The sequence below is a fragment of the Protomyctophum bolini genome (genome assembly GCF_963924005.1).
Source record: "Protomyctophum bolini genome assembly, chromosome: 8".
Lineage (NCBI taxonomy): Eukaryota > Metazoa > Chordata > Actinopteri > Myctophiformes > Myctophidae > Protomyctophum > Protomyctophum bolini.
The window spans coordinates 6,902,168-6,916,232 of record NC_137869.1 but is presented as its reverse complement, the minus strand read 5'-3'; the positions used below and the strand labels follow the sequence as shown (position 1 = coordinate 6,916,232).

At 42.4% G+C, this 14,065-nt stretch overlaps 1 protein-coding gene across 5 annotated transcripts in view; it reads right to left on the bottom strand.

Annotated features, from left to right (window-relative positions):
• Window positions 1-667: 667 nt before the first annotated feature.
• The window catches only part of negr1 (neuronal growth regulator 1), a 217,819-nt gene continuing 204,421 nt past the window's right edge, over window positions 668-14,065 (bottom strand). For 2 of the 5 annotated variants that reach the window (XM_080770965.1, XM_080770967.1), the window contains one exon: window positions 668-916. In XM_080770965.1, coding sequence (XP_080627091.1) covers window positions 855-916 — 62 coding nt within the window. In that variant the 3' untranslated portion in view covers window positions 668-854. Of the gene's footprint in view, window positions 917-9,117; window positions 10,440-14,065 lie in introns of those variants that run through there. The other 3 variants (XM_080770963.1, XM_080770966.1, XM_080770964.1) reach the window with 2 other exon arrangements.

Genomic DNA, 14,065 nt, shown 5'->3' with positions numbered 1-14,065 from the left:
ATACCTCGCTCATCGTCTAATAGGGTGTATCACTGTTGACATCCAGTAGTACAGAGACGAACAATTATACACGTCAATTAAATAAATTAACCGTTTTGATCTTCAGATTCATCTGTCAGATCTAACAAAGCCACTCAATAGAGCTCAAGACAGTATAGCACCAGTACAGTACAGGAAGACATCTTCAACATAAAGAAAGAAATCATTTGTGTAACAACATTTAAAAAAATTATAGATTGGTTTGTCTGACGTCTTTTCTCAGAGGGTGACTGTTGAGTTTTCCGTTGTCTCACTCTATGGATTCTCGTATACTCGATCAGACACGTTTGTTTTACTTTGTAACAATGCAACAAACCGAGCACAGGTAGAGAGCATATTATGCGTTTGGGAGATTGTTGTTGAATGTGATGTTATTTCATCAGTTTGACACTGCATGAAGCAGCCATACAGCGTTTAATTTTAATTATCTTTGAGGTTTTGAGGCTAAGCTCGGCTAACAAGTATGACAACACACTGACACAACTACTAGATGCGCATCATTATCTAACTACTGTTTATTTATTTACTGAGGAGAGAACATGTTTGCCTGATCACAAAATGTGAAAGCTGAATTAATAATAGTCTAACATAAAGACTGAACCATGCAGTTTTACAGCACAATGCCTTATCAGTTTCTATTTTGTGCTAATATACAAATGCAATGTACTTGAAGCATGATTTGAAGGGAAGCATTGAACAGAAACAGTAAAGTTGAATGACTGACTCCATATAGGCTAGCAAGCCTTAACTTCACCTTCCAGATCAGACGCTGTCAGATGTCATATTCACTCCACCATGCAGTACTGTTCCAATGTTTATTGACAAATATTCCGACGACGAGACCCCAGCCTCAAATCTTTTGGTCCTTGGAACATGTCTGGAAGAGAGAAACAAGGCACATTCACAGATGAGGAGTTTTTACGGTATTTTAATAATCTGTTGTCATAAGAAGTGAAAATAACTTTTACTTGTAACTGTAACATTTAGTTACAGTTGTTAGTATTTCAGCGAGTATTTCTCAGTAATGTAAATGGATCGTATACATGCTATAGCCATAGCTGCAGTTAACTGTACCTGGAATCCCTGGATTATTATTGCTATAGTTGTAAGACGTTATTGTTGCTACTTCTGGTTATCTTCTCTCTCGGGAGTTCCCTCATATCTCGATCACAGTTTAGAACATAAGGATGGTTAAATAGTATTAACCATAGATATAAAAAAAATAGATGCCTCAGCCCTCATTGACACTTGACAGCGACAGTTCATTGGAGCCATGTGTGTTGAAGGAGGGACGGAAGAATTTACACTGGGGGAGGAGGTACGCCAGAAGTGTGGAAGGCACGTTACGTCACGCTGCCACTCAAGTGATTACTGGCCAATCACAGCACATCTTTTCCTGGACTTACAGACGCGAATACTAAAGTTGTCCTAAATTTAAGTTCGGCTCTACTCACTGTGAAGGTTAATTCATTAGTTAATCAGTTGAAATCACTCGACAGAGGATTCTAAAATTCCATCATCAACTGCCATTTATTAGTATCAAACCACTGCTACAAAATTACATCAAACATGATGAAAATGGACTTGCATACGTGCTATACACAATGTAAGCTTTTAAAGTAATTAAAGTACATGAATTTTCTCTTCTTTTTTTCTTTTTTTGACAAATATCAATATATATATCAATGCCACTTAAAGCCATATACTGTATATCATTCCAGTGATCTAGAACCTATAAATGTACAACTATATCCCTGGTGGCTAAAGGACCTTCATACACATTGGAGTAAAGATATTCATTTCAAACTTCTCATCACAGAATTTCTCAGATTTTGGAGGACTGCAAAAAAAAAGAAAAAAAAGGAAACCTGCTACCCCATAATGTTAACGTCAACTTTTGTAGAAAAATAAATAAAATAAAACAAAAACAACAAATATTCAATTTAAACATACTGTATATATACACAAAAGAAAAGTTAAAAAAATGAAATAATACTGCACCTCATTATATGGAAAAAAAAGGTATCGCTTTACAGCAATGAAAAGTAAATGTAAATCACTCCACTTTAATAGTGTTTGCAATTGCTTTGAAACACAGAAGAATAATGGTTGCCATATCATGGACTGAATATTGAATGCCGTGCGCTACGAATAACACATTTGTTGTGTCATTCAGTGTATAGAAAACAAAGAGTCATCTGCCACATTGAGGCATGGAGACAGAAATGAAAGAGAATTGTGTTTACTGGCAAGGTCATACTGACAAGAATACAGCAAGATCAATATGCTGTGAAAGTGAAATTTCGCTAGGGAGAGCTCCAGTGATAACAAAAAACAACAAAATAAATAACTAAATGAAAAGGAAACACTTCCCACTGTGTAATAGAGTCGACTTCACGACGTGAAGACTTGACTTAGAACGGCTGCTTTAACCCATTTAGGCCTGACCTCAAAATGTAAATCCTCCAGTTTTCTGAAATAAATATTTTCACGATCTTTCAGACCTACAAGCTCGTAGCGCGCCACTCGGTGGCGCGCTATGAGCTTGTAGATCTGCTATTTTTCAATAGCTAAATTATAACACAATGTTTAAAACACCAAAAGGGGTTCCCGGCCGCCCAAAATGGGTTAAAAGCATTATCTTGGGCTGTGCATCAGTGCCTGGCAACTTATTTTCCAGCTCACTGGAAATAATGAGCGGCAGGTTGACAAATACTTCATGAAACCTGTTTAAAAGCTGCACCACCAGCCTCTTATGATGGCAGCTGTCAGCATGCTGTCTGAAAAGCTGACGATTTCAAAAGAAAATCAGCAGTTGAGACATAATAATGACGCCAGACAGTCACATACAGTAACTAACACCAGGCAGACTTTTTTTTTGTACCATTTGTGGAACAAACTCCACAGAGGATCCGTTTCAAAATGTTGTCTCTCTTTTACTTTCTTTTAGCACCCGATGAAGAGCTCGCCTGAAGACCAGTTATGGAGAAAGTCAAGTCTTTTTTTGTGTGTGTGCCGATCGAGGTCTCACTCACAGTCACAGGAGAGATGGCTCTGGCCTGCATGTGAAACAAAAACAGGTGTTTGTTTGATACCGACAACTCAGTATGCTGCTCAGGAACATTAACGGCAGAGTATGACTAAATCTCCCGGTTTAAAACTGACAAAGGCACAGGAAGGCTTCTATTAACCACAGGGTCAGAAAGATTGCCTCTCTCAGAACTCTTCCGGTCCTCTCTCAGAACCTCCTCCCCTCCCTCCCTCCCTCCCAGCCACAGATGCCTTTGTGAAAAGAGCAGAGCAGGGTTTGGGGAAAGAGTGGTCTTTGACAGCATGCTAATCATTTCCATAAACCACAAGCATACAGTATATCTTGTGGTGCTAATGCTGTCGGTGGTTTTGTCACTCTTCACTGGAATATAGGACCCAACTGTATAGACAGTATAGGGCTGGGCGATCAATATCACTCATGATTATTCAAAACCTTTGCCTGGATCGATCAACGACATATATATATATTTTTTTAATGGGAAAATAGCAGATCTACAAGCTCGTGTCACATTGTCGATTTAGTCGACTATGAAAAGAAATCTTAGATTAGTGTAAATGATATATACGGGAAAAAAGAAAGAGAAAATATATATATATTTTTGGTTAATTGTCCAGCCCTACTGAAGTGTAAAACCCACATTCTCCCTCTCAGGTTCAACATACTGTATCGGTATCGGGAAAGACTCTGTATCGGCCCATGTTGGTCATATCGGCATTATCGGGTCATATCGGTATCTGCGAATATGCCAGACTAACCGCCGATCCGACACAGGAGTGTAAGGGGGTTGACACTATAGCAGGTAAATAAAATGTTGAGGCATGTGGAGTTTGCTTTTGAGTTGCCCAAACTGCAAGTGCACATTTGAGTGAGGATCGAGTCTGCTATTTACAACATGAGATAAAATAAGTCATTTTCATTTTTTTTATTATTATAAATATTCTTCTCTGGTATTGGTATTCAGGTATTGGTATCGGCTAACACAGAAAGTATGATATCGGGATCGGATCGGGAGCGAAAAAAGGGAAAAATCGGGACATCCCTATAGTTTCAATGTAACCGCGCCGATGATGCTGTCTCAACATGCTGGTACTCATAGGGGCTCCATACACCCCTGTTGGTAGAATCACGCACCAGAATGGCACACTAGGCTGTTTTCTTAGGTCTGTATAGTAGCCTACTGTACTGTAAAATTCAGCAAAACAAATACTTTTGTTTGTTTCAATGACCTGATGGGCGGGGACAAGTCAGACCAGTTGCCAATGACGGAAAAGTATAATAAACAAGTTTCAAATATTTTTGCTGTGATTGTCTAAACTTTCTACCCTGGCCTATATAGCCTACCCTACAGCATTGTACTTGGATAACATGATATGGTACACCATGGAAGTTAAATGAAAAATATGATTTCATTGCTAATTTCTAAAGGTATTTTTTTTGCGCATGTCGCATTTTAAAATGGTTTACTATCTTGTGCTCAGTGCTCAATTGTGTGTGTGGTGTGTGTGCGTGTTAATCCAAAGCATTCAGTAATGTAACAGTATCAAGCTAACATTACATAACCTGCCTTGGAACAGATTAATTAAAAACAAAGCAAACCAAAACTTTTCAATCTGATAGGTGATGTGGAGCAGATTGGCAACTAGAAAGACTTTAACTTCTACAATGAGTAGGCTACTGAGTCGATACTGAAACTCATGAACGGCTAAAGACCCTAAAGAGGTGCTATACAGTAACTACAGCAAATTACTAGATACCGCAGGACATTTAACGTATCCGTGAAATACTTTGAAGGCACGTTTAGTACAGTACAGTGTTCCCATATGGCAGACACTTCTGTTGTTTCAGAATAATTCAACAGAAATAACGAAAAAAAAGGGTTCAATCATGCAATCAAAACATTTGGGCATTAAATGGAACTGTATATACCGGTAATCCAGATATCAGGTGAGCTGAAGAGGACACATTGTGACCTTGAAATGGGGTTTCCACGCTGTAGCGATAAAACCCAGGGGGGAGGTAAAGTGGGGGCACGGCCTGGACGTAATTGCATGAATATTTAAAATCAGCTTAGCTGAAATTTGAGAGTTGAAAGATTTTCTCTCTCCCTTCTCCTCTCTCCCTCGAGCTGTCGGGATGAGGAGAGTATGTCTTATTCATGAGGGGACCATGGGAGGTGTGTGTCATGGCCCCTATTTTATCAGAGTGATAAGTCAACATGACTTTCCCACTGAAGTTACAGACATACTGTACACCGCAGCCAAGGTTGTACTCTTTGTCCTTCTCTGCTCCCCAGATTGCCTCAAAGCCCTGCGCGGTCTAAACGTCTCATCTCGACAGCAATGCCTGTAATTACGTCCATGCCTGTACAGTACAATGAAGCACATGTTTGGCACGTCACCCTGGCTGGCACCACACTCATGGCTAATACAAACCTAGCTTAGAAGTCAAGCTACGATAAATACAGTGTTTTCTCACTTGTAAATGAGAAACAAAAAAATAATTACAGGTCTTATAAAGTGGGATCCCCCTTAGGTGCTCATTAACACAAATATGTATTTAGGTATTATAACATGACGACTTTTATTGCAAATAATAGTGGTTTGATAAAAGGGACTTGTTAATACCATAGTTCAAAAAACAATGAACATCCAATACATTTCATAATGTAACACCAGCATGGTCTGAACTGATTATATCAGTGGTCCTCGAAGGCCCCCGGGGGTCCATGAGGGGGTCCCCAGCGGAGTTATTGATAGTTAAGGACCAAATGGACCCTGACTGTAACCCCGGGGAGTTATGGCCTAATGCATACCAAGCTGGGGGTCCTTCAAATTAAAACGCTTGAGAACCACCGACTTAGATAAGCACCCAAACACAGCTCCATGTTGACACCAACGCGTGCCAAAGATAACGTATGACAATTAGCAGTTGTTTCTTTTTTACTTAATTATAAGTCGATTCAGATGAAACACAGAATGTGTAGCCTTGGTGAGCCGGTAGGAGGTATGTGTTTTAGTCCATCTCGTGGTAAATAAGATCCCTCAAAAGACAATAAAGAGCTTCAAAACGGGTTCCGTTCATAAAAAGTATACGTTATTTTGTAAAATGGCCACCTCAGAAAACACAGGGTTAAGTTTGACATGCAGTACACCATACTCTCTGCACACATCATCAAACACACAGGTGTGCGTGATAACTAGACTAGGCAGCGGCACTTCTACAGATCAAAAAGATTTCTTATTTCTTTCTCCAAATATACACAAGTAAACTGTATCCTAGAATACTGTAATAGTGCTTCAAACACGCTGTTTCAAAAAGTACATACGTAGATTTGAAATATTTGTTATTTTGCTCTATTTTGTTTGACAAAGGAAAAAAAATTAAAAAATTAAAACAGTTATACTGTAGCATCTCTAAACGAACTTGACAACATTATAAACTATGCCATACTGCGCCTCATTCCAATTAATTTCACACACTGTATCCAGTTTTACATTTCAAAAGGTGTTTTTCCTTTACATGATTTCTTTTTCCAAAGGAAGAGAATAAATATACTTTTGACCCATTTTCAATATACCTTAACATTTAAACAATAATAATAATAATAATGGTGCAGTCTTTTTATAATCCATAAAAAACTAGTTAATAAGCCTTCAAATACAAACCATGAACGAAAAAAAAACAAAAACAAAAAAAGAACAATAATTGTTCAGCATGAAACAATTCACCACATAACTTCAAAGCAATAACAGTGTTTGTGCTTTCGGAAATCCACTATAATGGCTATCTCTTCATGGGAGTAAGAGTTAAAAGTTCACATGCAAATACTTGTGAACTTGTGAATATGTGAGATTCAGTATAACATACTGGAGGCGGAGTCCATTAATCGCCGGATGATATGTGACACACCGCAAGAAAACGTCATGCTCACCCTCTAAACCTGTATGATAAATATATTGTATCAACCCGCAGCTATCTTTATCTGAAAACACCTTCAGCACATTCAAATCTGTAACGTGAGACCTTCCCCAACCCCCCCCACTCCCCCTTCCTCATACTGCGTAATTCAGGAGGACAAAATCTGATAATGGACTTTTATATGATTCAATATTCAACAAGATGTCACGTCAAACAAATGAGGTGAATTTCAGCGAGCTCCACTAATAACAGAGCCCCAGGAAGTCGTTAAATCCCCAAGTATCCCTCTAAAAGGAGGTTAATTGAATGTCTAATGGTACTATTAAGGCATTACTGTATTTCTATTAAACCCATGGACTGAAGAATACACATGGAATGGATGTGCCATGTAAAGTATACAGCGCTGCCAAAACCTCATCATCACCACAGCAGTCATTCTAGTGCTGAACCCTAGAGTAGATGGACTTCTCAGCATGGAAACAAAGCCGTGTTTTCCCTCGTTAAAGGGGAATCATATAAGCCACGGGCTACAGCATATGATTACGCTGGAAAAGAGTAGACCAGCTTACACTGATCACCTGGTTATGGAGGCTATGTCAATGACCATGTGTATACGATGAGCCTCTTACTAAGCTCATCCAACCTGAAGCCATGTTTGCAGCGATGAGAGGGAAGTGTGTTTGCAACCTGTTAAGTTTTTATTTGGTCTAGTGTCATTCATTGTTATTTATTAACAGGGATAAATTAAGCTTTGGATGCAACCGTTGTTGTGCACAAAAATATAAACAAAGTTTATTTTGTGCACTTTGCAAAGCGACGTGCTGTTGCTGCCTCTGCTGATCGTGTTAGGAGTTATTATCCTCAATTCAAGAGTTTAGATAGAAATGAAGCCTTACTTAACCACCCTATTGCAAAATGTCTACATTTCCAAAATAGTGAAAACAGACAAGTCTACAAGCTCACGACGCATTGGGCTGTGAACTTCTGAGATTGTAGATTGTAGAAAATGTCTATTTTTGCTAATTGTCATATGACATGGCATAGATATGCGTTTAAACTTCTGTTAAAGCTACATTTTGCTATATTGTGGTAAATCGCTAGACCTGAAAATAACAGTGTGTGGTGGTGTACAGTAAGGTTTAATTTTAGACCTACAGTATCACCTCTGACCACAAGCAATATGTGTCCATGTGTTTCACCCTCCATGCTGCCAACGTCTGAAGGTGAGGCCGGCCTCGCTGAGCTCTTGACATATTTGTGGAAACACCCTAGTAGCACCGCACGTCCCTCACGCTTTACAATCTGAGATTCTGCTGCACAGAGACTTCTAACTGCACTACGCCGAATGGCCTTAGTTTGTTGCGTTTGTTGATGTCCTACGTCCTGTAAATTACTGTTGAGACCATTATGTATCCGCCACCGTGTAAAAAGTAATAACCAATTAAAATACAAGACACAGATAAAACTATTAGTCTTGCTTTGGCTGACGTAGTTTGTCGGTTGGCTCGTGTGATGTTTTTTTGATAGACAAGAGATGAAGAGCCTCGGGGTAGGGTGGAGAGCTGCCTTTTATAATAGCTTGTTATCGAAATTCCCCTCGTTTATTTGTGGGGGCCGTGTATCGCACAATGCAGCTTTAAAACTAGTTAGTTAACTGGTGCAAACACAGCAGATATAACATTGGCCTTATACTTATAGATGCAAATTGTAAGATTCAAAGTGTTGACTTATCTCTAAAAATGTTGAATTTAAACGAGAGGGATGAATAAAAACCCACGCAATCATTGGCCTCCGTACACAGTCTGTTAATATCTAAAAGCTGTAGGTCAGGAGCCAGAACACTAACAATCTGTCCCAGAGGGAGGTAGCTAATCAGGGTCAAGGAACTAGGGGTTCCTGGTATCGTGGGTTGCTTAACCAGCAGCATGAGCAAATAGTGGTTCAGGTCACAAGCAACATTCTAAATGTCTAAACTAAATACCCCATAGGGTGGCAAAGGTGAAACATTTACAAGATTCATCTTTAAGGGTTAAACCAGACAATTCATTAAGGATCTTGCTTGGGGGAATATAGTTTCTTGGTAAAGATTACAAGCAAATTTTCCCATATAGTTTTCAATCACAGGCAGCTGAGCCGTGATGACGACGCGCGCCTCTTTAATCACACGGAAACAAGTGAGAGGAGACTAGAATAGTTCATTTTGTCTAGAATAGATACAGCATGTAAACACAGGGCTCCCTTCATCCTGTACAAAGTTGCAAACTGTCTTTCTGAATCGATAATGACGGCTAAATGTCTGTGTGATCATTGATCAAACAAGAACAGCTGGTCCCACTTGGAGAAAAGAAAAAAAACAAACAAAAGCCTACACTATATTGAAATATAAATGTACAATACAGTATACTTGCTTGCCTGATCAAAGGGTGTTGGCCAGGCACAGTATAACTGGAGGACCACAGTACACCATCCACATTATTCTTTCATCTATTGAGTAATCATGACAACACACATCCTGAAGAAAGAAATCCTGCCATATTCCTATCTTTTTTTTTTGTTTTGTTCTTTTCTTGTTTTGTTCTTTTTTTTTTTCTTCTTATAGCACACTCCATTATCATAATTTGTATTGTTAGGAATCTAAATATATGTCTTTCCTTTGTTCAACAACCCATAATACATTCAATACTGAATACAACATTGGTATGGTAATTGTGTACTGCGAGACTTGGCACAATGGCATCTTTTTTTTTGTTCAGCCATTTACAAAACAGAGATGAACATGTCAATGTCGCTCCTTCAGAGAGAGAGAGAGAGAGAGAGAGAGAGAGAGAGAGAGAGAGAGAGAGAGAGAGAGAGAGAGACAGACAGACAGACAGAGAGAGAGAAAGAGAGAGAGAGAGAGAGAGAGAGGGGACTGAAAGGGACTCATTTGAGAGCTTAGAGGGTCTTCTATACAGTGGGACAATGAACATTGATTCACAACGTGGTCAGACAACCAGAATAGAAAATAAACAGCAGAAAAAGAGGAGCAAAATAATAATAATAATTGTAATAATAATAATAATAAGTACCCATATCTCATATCATAGTATTTACATGACAAGAGAGAAATATCCACCAAGAAGAAGAAAATAAAAAAGCAAAAGAAAGAAAGAAAGAAAATGAGAACTTCTCCCACACAAATGAACGGTGATTATGATCATCATCCCCCCCACACTGCTCTCAACAAACTGTACCAGATTGGACTGCAGCCATCAGCAATGTCAGAAAAAGGACTCATAAATGCTTTGAAGGGGGCTCTTTACAGTCATTGTGTACATGGTTCCGCCCCTCCGCTAGTACACACTGATGAAGGAGAGAGTCAGGACCAGGTACCGGCAGGCCAGGGGGACTTGTGCACTTCCCGTACTCCCATAGGGTGCGGTGTTGGGGGCTGTTGACAAGGGGGGGGGAGAACACAAGAGAGAGACTGATTAGTTCTGATTGCACATTTTCATTTCTCCTTTGCATCAGCCACCCTCGCCATCCATGAAAGCTGCAGTCAGTGACGCTTGGCCGTGTTGCTCGCCAAGCCAGAGGAGCGTGCCGATGGCAATTACCGACGGTAGTTGATTCAGACCTTGTTCCTCTTCCCTGCATTGCATCCTCCCCCATTGATTTGGTTCGGGCGGGCGGGGGAGGAAGGGGGGGGTCAAGTAGGTCGTTTCCGACTTTTCCCCAGCTTTCCCATGGTAAAGAAGGAGGAGAGCAGGTGAGGGCTCTGAGCACGGCGCTATACGTCGAGGTCTAGTCGTGGCGTGCGGTTATCACGGGCGCGGCTATAGTTGTTTTCTGTTCTTCCTGGTTTTCGGGCGGGTCTTCTGAGCGACACACCGCCACAGTATTGCGAACAGACCTCCCTGGAGGAGAACGCTGCACGCACAGAGCGATTGAGGGCCGGAAAGGGAGAGGGCAGTCTTTCATTTAGAAAGGGGCTACTCCACCTCTGTAGCGCTCTCTTCTGGGACACACACAGCTTCTTTGGGCTTTCTAGCAGACTATATAGACCCCCTGCACACACACACACACACACACACACACACACACACACACACACACACACACACACACACACACACACACAGACATAGATGTCGCACATGAGAATACATGCACAGTGCTAACATCAACCAAAGTATACATTGCACAAACACAGGTGCACACACACACACACACACACACACACGCAGAGAGCTGGCCAATACCGGTGTACCTGGGGAAATCACACACTGCAACTGCATGGCCCGTATCAGCAGGGTACCTATTTACACAGCCATGTAATTAGTTCACCTGCATGTGGAGCCTTGGATGTAGTAGGCGTCAAGTTACACACACACAGTCACACACACACAGCCGGACACACACACACACACAGCCGGACACACACACGCACGCACACACACACACACACGCACGCAACAACGCACGCACGCACACACACGTACACCAACAATGAAGCACTCCACTCTGGCATTCAAACACCCGGGCCTAACACAACACATACTGCACACACTAAACTTACTGCAGATTCTGCTTAGATTAATATGAGAGGGGGTGGGCGGGTAGGGGGGGGGGGGTTAGAGACGAACACTCCCCTGCACACGTTCTCGGTCCCAAATCACAGTTTGATCATCCCCTTTGTGGTCTCCTCCTGTGTCTCTTATATACTAATTCAATAAAAACCTGTCATTCATTGTAATAATGGCAGGTGGCCATCTGGGTGTTTATAGAAGGTGCAACGGTGACACGTACAGTAGATTCTATCTGTCTTTGCCACCATAATAATAGCAGCGCTGTGAAAAATATTCCCGACGTGCTAAATAACAAAAGCATTTTCCACCGGAGAGGAGAGAGGGGACGAGGGGAAAGTGAGGGGAGGGGGAGAGAGAGAGAGAGAGGGGTACACATCCCATTATCACCTGACACAGCACAGCTTTTTTTTGCCTGATATTTTTTCAGAGCACTATTTTGCAAGCACCTTATGCTTGTTGTTTACCCATTACAGTGGAAACTATGGGCCCTTTCACAGATGAAAAGGCACAGAGAAATAGAGGGGGAGGAGGGGGAGAGGGAGAGAAAGAGAGAGATAGAGCGAGCTGCATATAGGGAAGTGCAAATGGGTGCACATTTTGATGATGCATGGGAGATGTATAGGCAGCCGCATGCATTGAACTGTGTTCCTCTCTCTCTCTCTCTCTCTCTCTCTTTTACTTATCTGACTTATCCCATTTTTGCCGGGAACCCCTTTTGGTGTTTTTTAAACATTATGTTATAATTTAGCTATTGAAAAATATCAGACCTACAAGCTCGAGTGGCGCGCTACGAGCTTGTATAGGTCTAGAAAAATCATCGTGAAAATATTTATTTCAGAAAACTGGAGGATTTAGAAGGTTTTTGAGGTCAGGCCTAAATGAGTTATGCTCTTTTTTGCATATCTCTCCCACCCCGCCCCCCCCCCCCCTCTCTCTCTCCTCTCACACTCTGTCTCTCCCCCCTCTCTCTCCCCCTCACACTCTGTCTCTCCCCCCTCTCTCTCCCCCTCACACTCTGTCTCTCCCCCTCTCTCTCTCCTCTCACACTCTGTCTCTCCCCCCTCTCTCTCCTCTCACACTCTGTCTCTCCCCCCTCTCTCTCCCCCTCACACTCTGTCTCTCCCCCGCCTCTCTCTCTCTCTCTCTCTCCGTTTCCCCCCGGTATCTCTTGTGCTCGTGCACGGCCACGTGCACGGCTCCTCATCCACAGCACAGGATAATGACACAGTTTTTCTGGGCTATACGAGCGAGCGAGCGAGCGAGCCGAGCCGAGAGAGAGAGATGGTAACCATAGCAACAGCCCCTGTCCTGCTCTGCTCAGCTGGGCCTGCATGGCATGGCGACGATGGAGACCGACCGGGGCTCTGGGCGCGCAAAGCATTCAGGGGGAAGAGACGAGGTGGTGCTGGACTGTGTGTGTGTGTGTGTACGCGCGCGTGTGTGTGCAAATCCAACAATAACCACATTATAAAAACACTTAACAACACTCCTCCTCTGAAACAGGTTGGTGAAGTATTTGGGTTCATACATTATATCTTCTTCCCAAAAGGACTTTCAAACTATAGGATTAAGGGTATGGCCTGGTCTGGTCTGGTCAGCCTGCAATGACATGCATAAGATCTGGGCGTCCCAGCTTAGTAAGATGTTAAAAGTAAAAAAAATATTTAGGACGGCCGTTGAGCCGATTCTACTCTATGGCTCCGAGACTGCCTCAAAGCAGACCAGAGGTAGAAAACTGTCGTTCCCTGATGTCATCGCTATAGGGACACATGCCTCATTAAGCAGGAACTGGGGACGGCAATGAAGGACCGGAAAGTCTGGCGTGATATTGTGAAATCCATGATCTCGACCGCGGTCGAAAAATGATGATGTGTGTGTGTGTGTGTGTGTGTGTGTCTACACGCTCGGAATGCGGCTCCAAGCGACGTTTGAAACCGTTTATGAGGCTTCCAACCGACAGTGATGACATGGTGATGGGAAGATCTCACAACGTCCCCTCTCTGTCTCTCTCTCTCAGCACTCTCTCCCTCACTCACTCTCTCCCTCCCTCCCTCCCTCTCTCCCTCACTCCCTCCCTCCCTCTCTCTCTCTCCCTCCCTCCCTCTCTCTCTCTCTCTCTCCCTCCCTCCCTCTCTCTCTCTCTCTCCCTCCCTCCCTCCCTCCCTCCCTCCCTCTCTCCCTCTCTCTCTCTCCCTCCCTCCCTCCCTCCCTCTCTCCCCTCACTCCCTCCCTCCCTCTCTCTCTCTCTCCCTCTCTCTCCCTCCCTCCCTCTCTCCCTCTCTCTCTCTCTCTCCCTCCCTCCCTCTCTCCCTCTCTCTCTCCCTCACTCTCTCTCTTTTTCATAACTCGTCCCATCAGTGCTGGATCAGCCTGCGGGGCGGACAGCCTAGCTACTAAAAAAAGAATACATCACATTAATCTCTCGTACATTACCTGCTTTTCATTTACTGTACGTGGTTTAGGGAGCCGGCAAGGCAATGACATCACC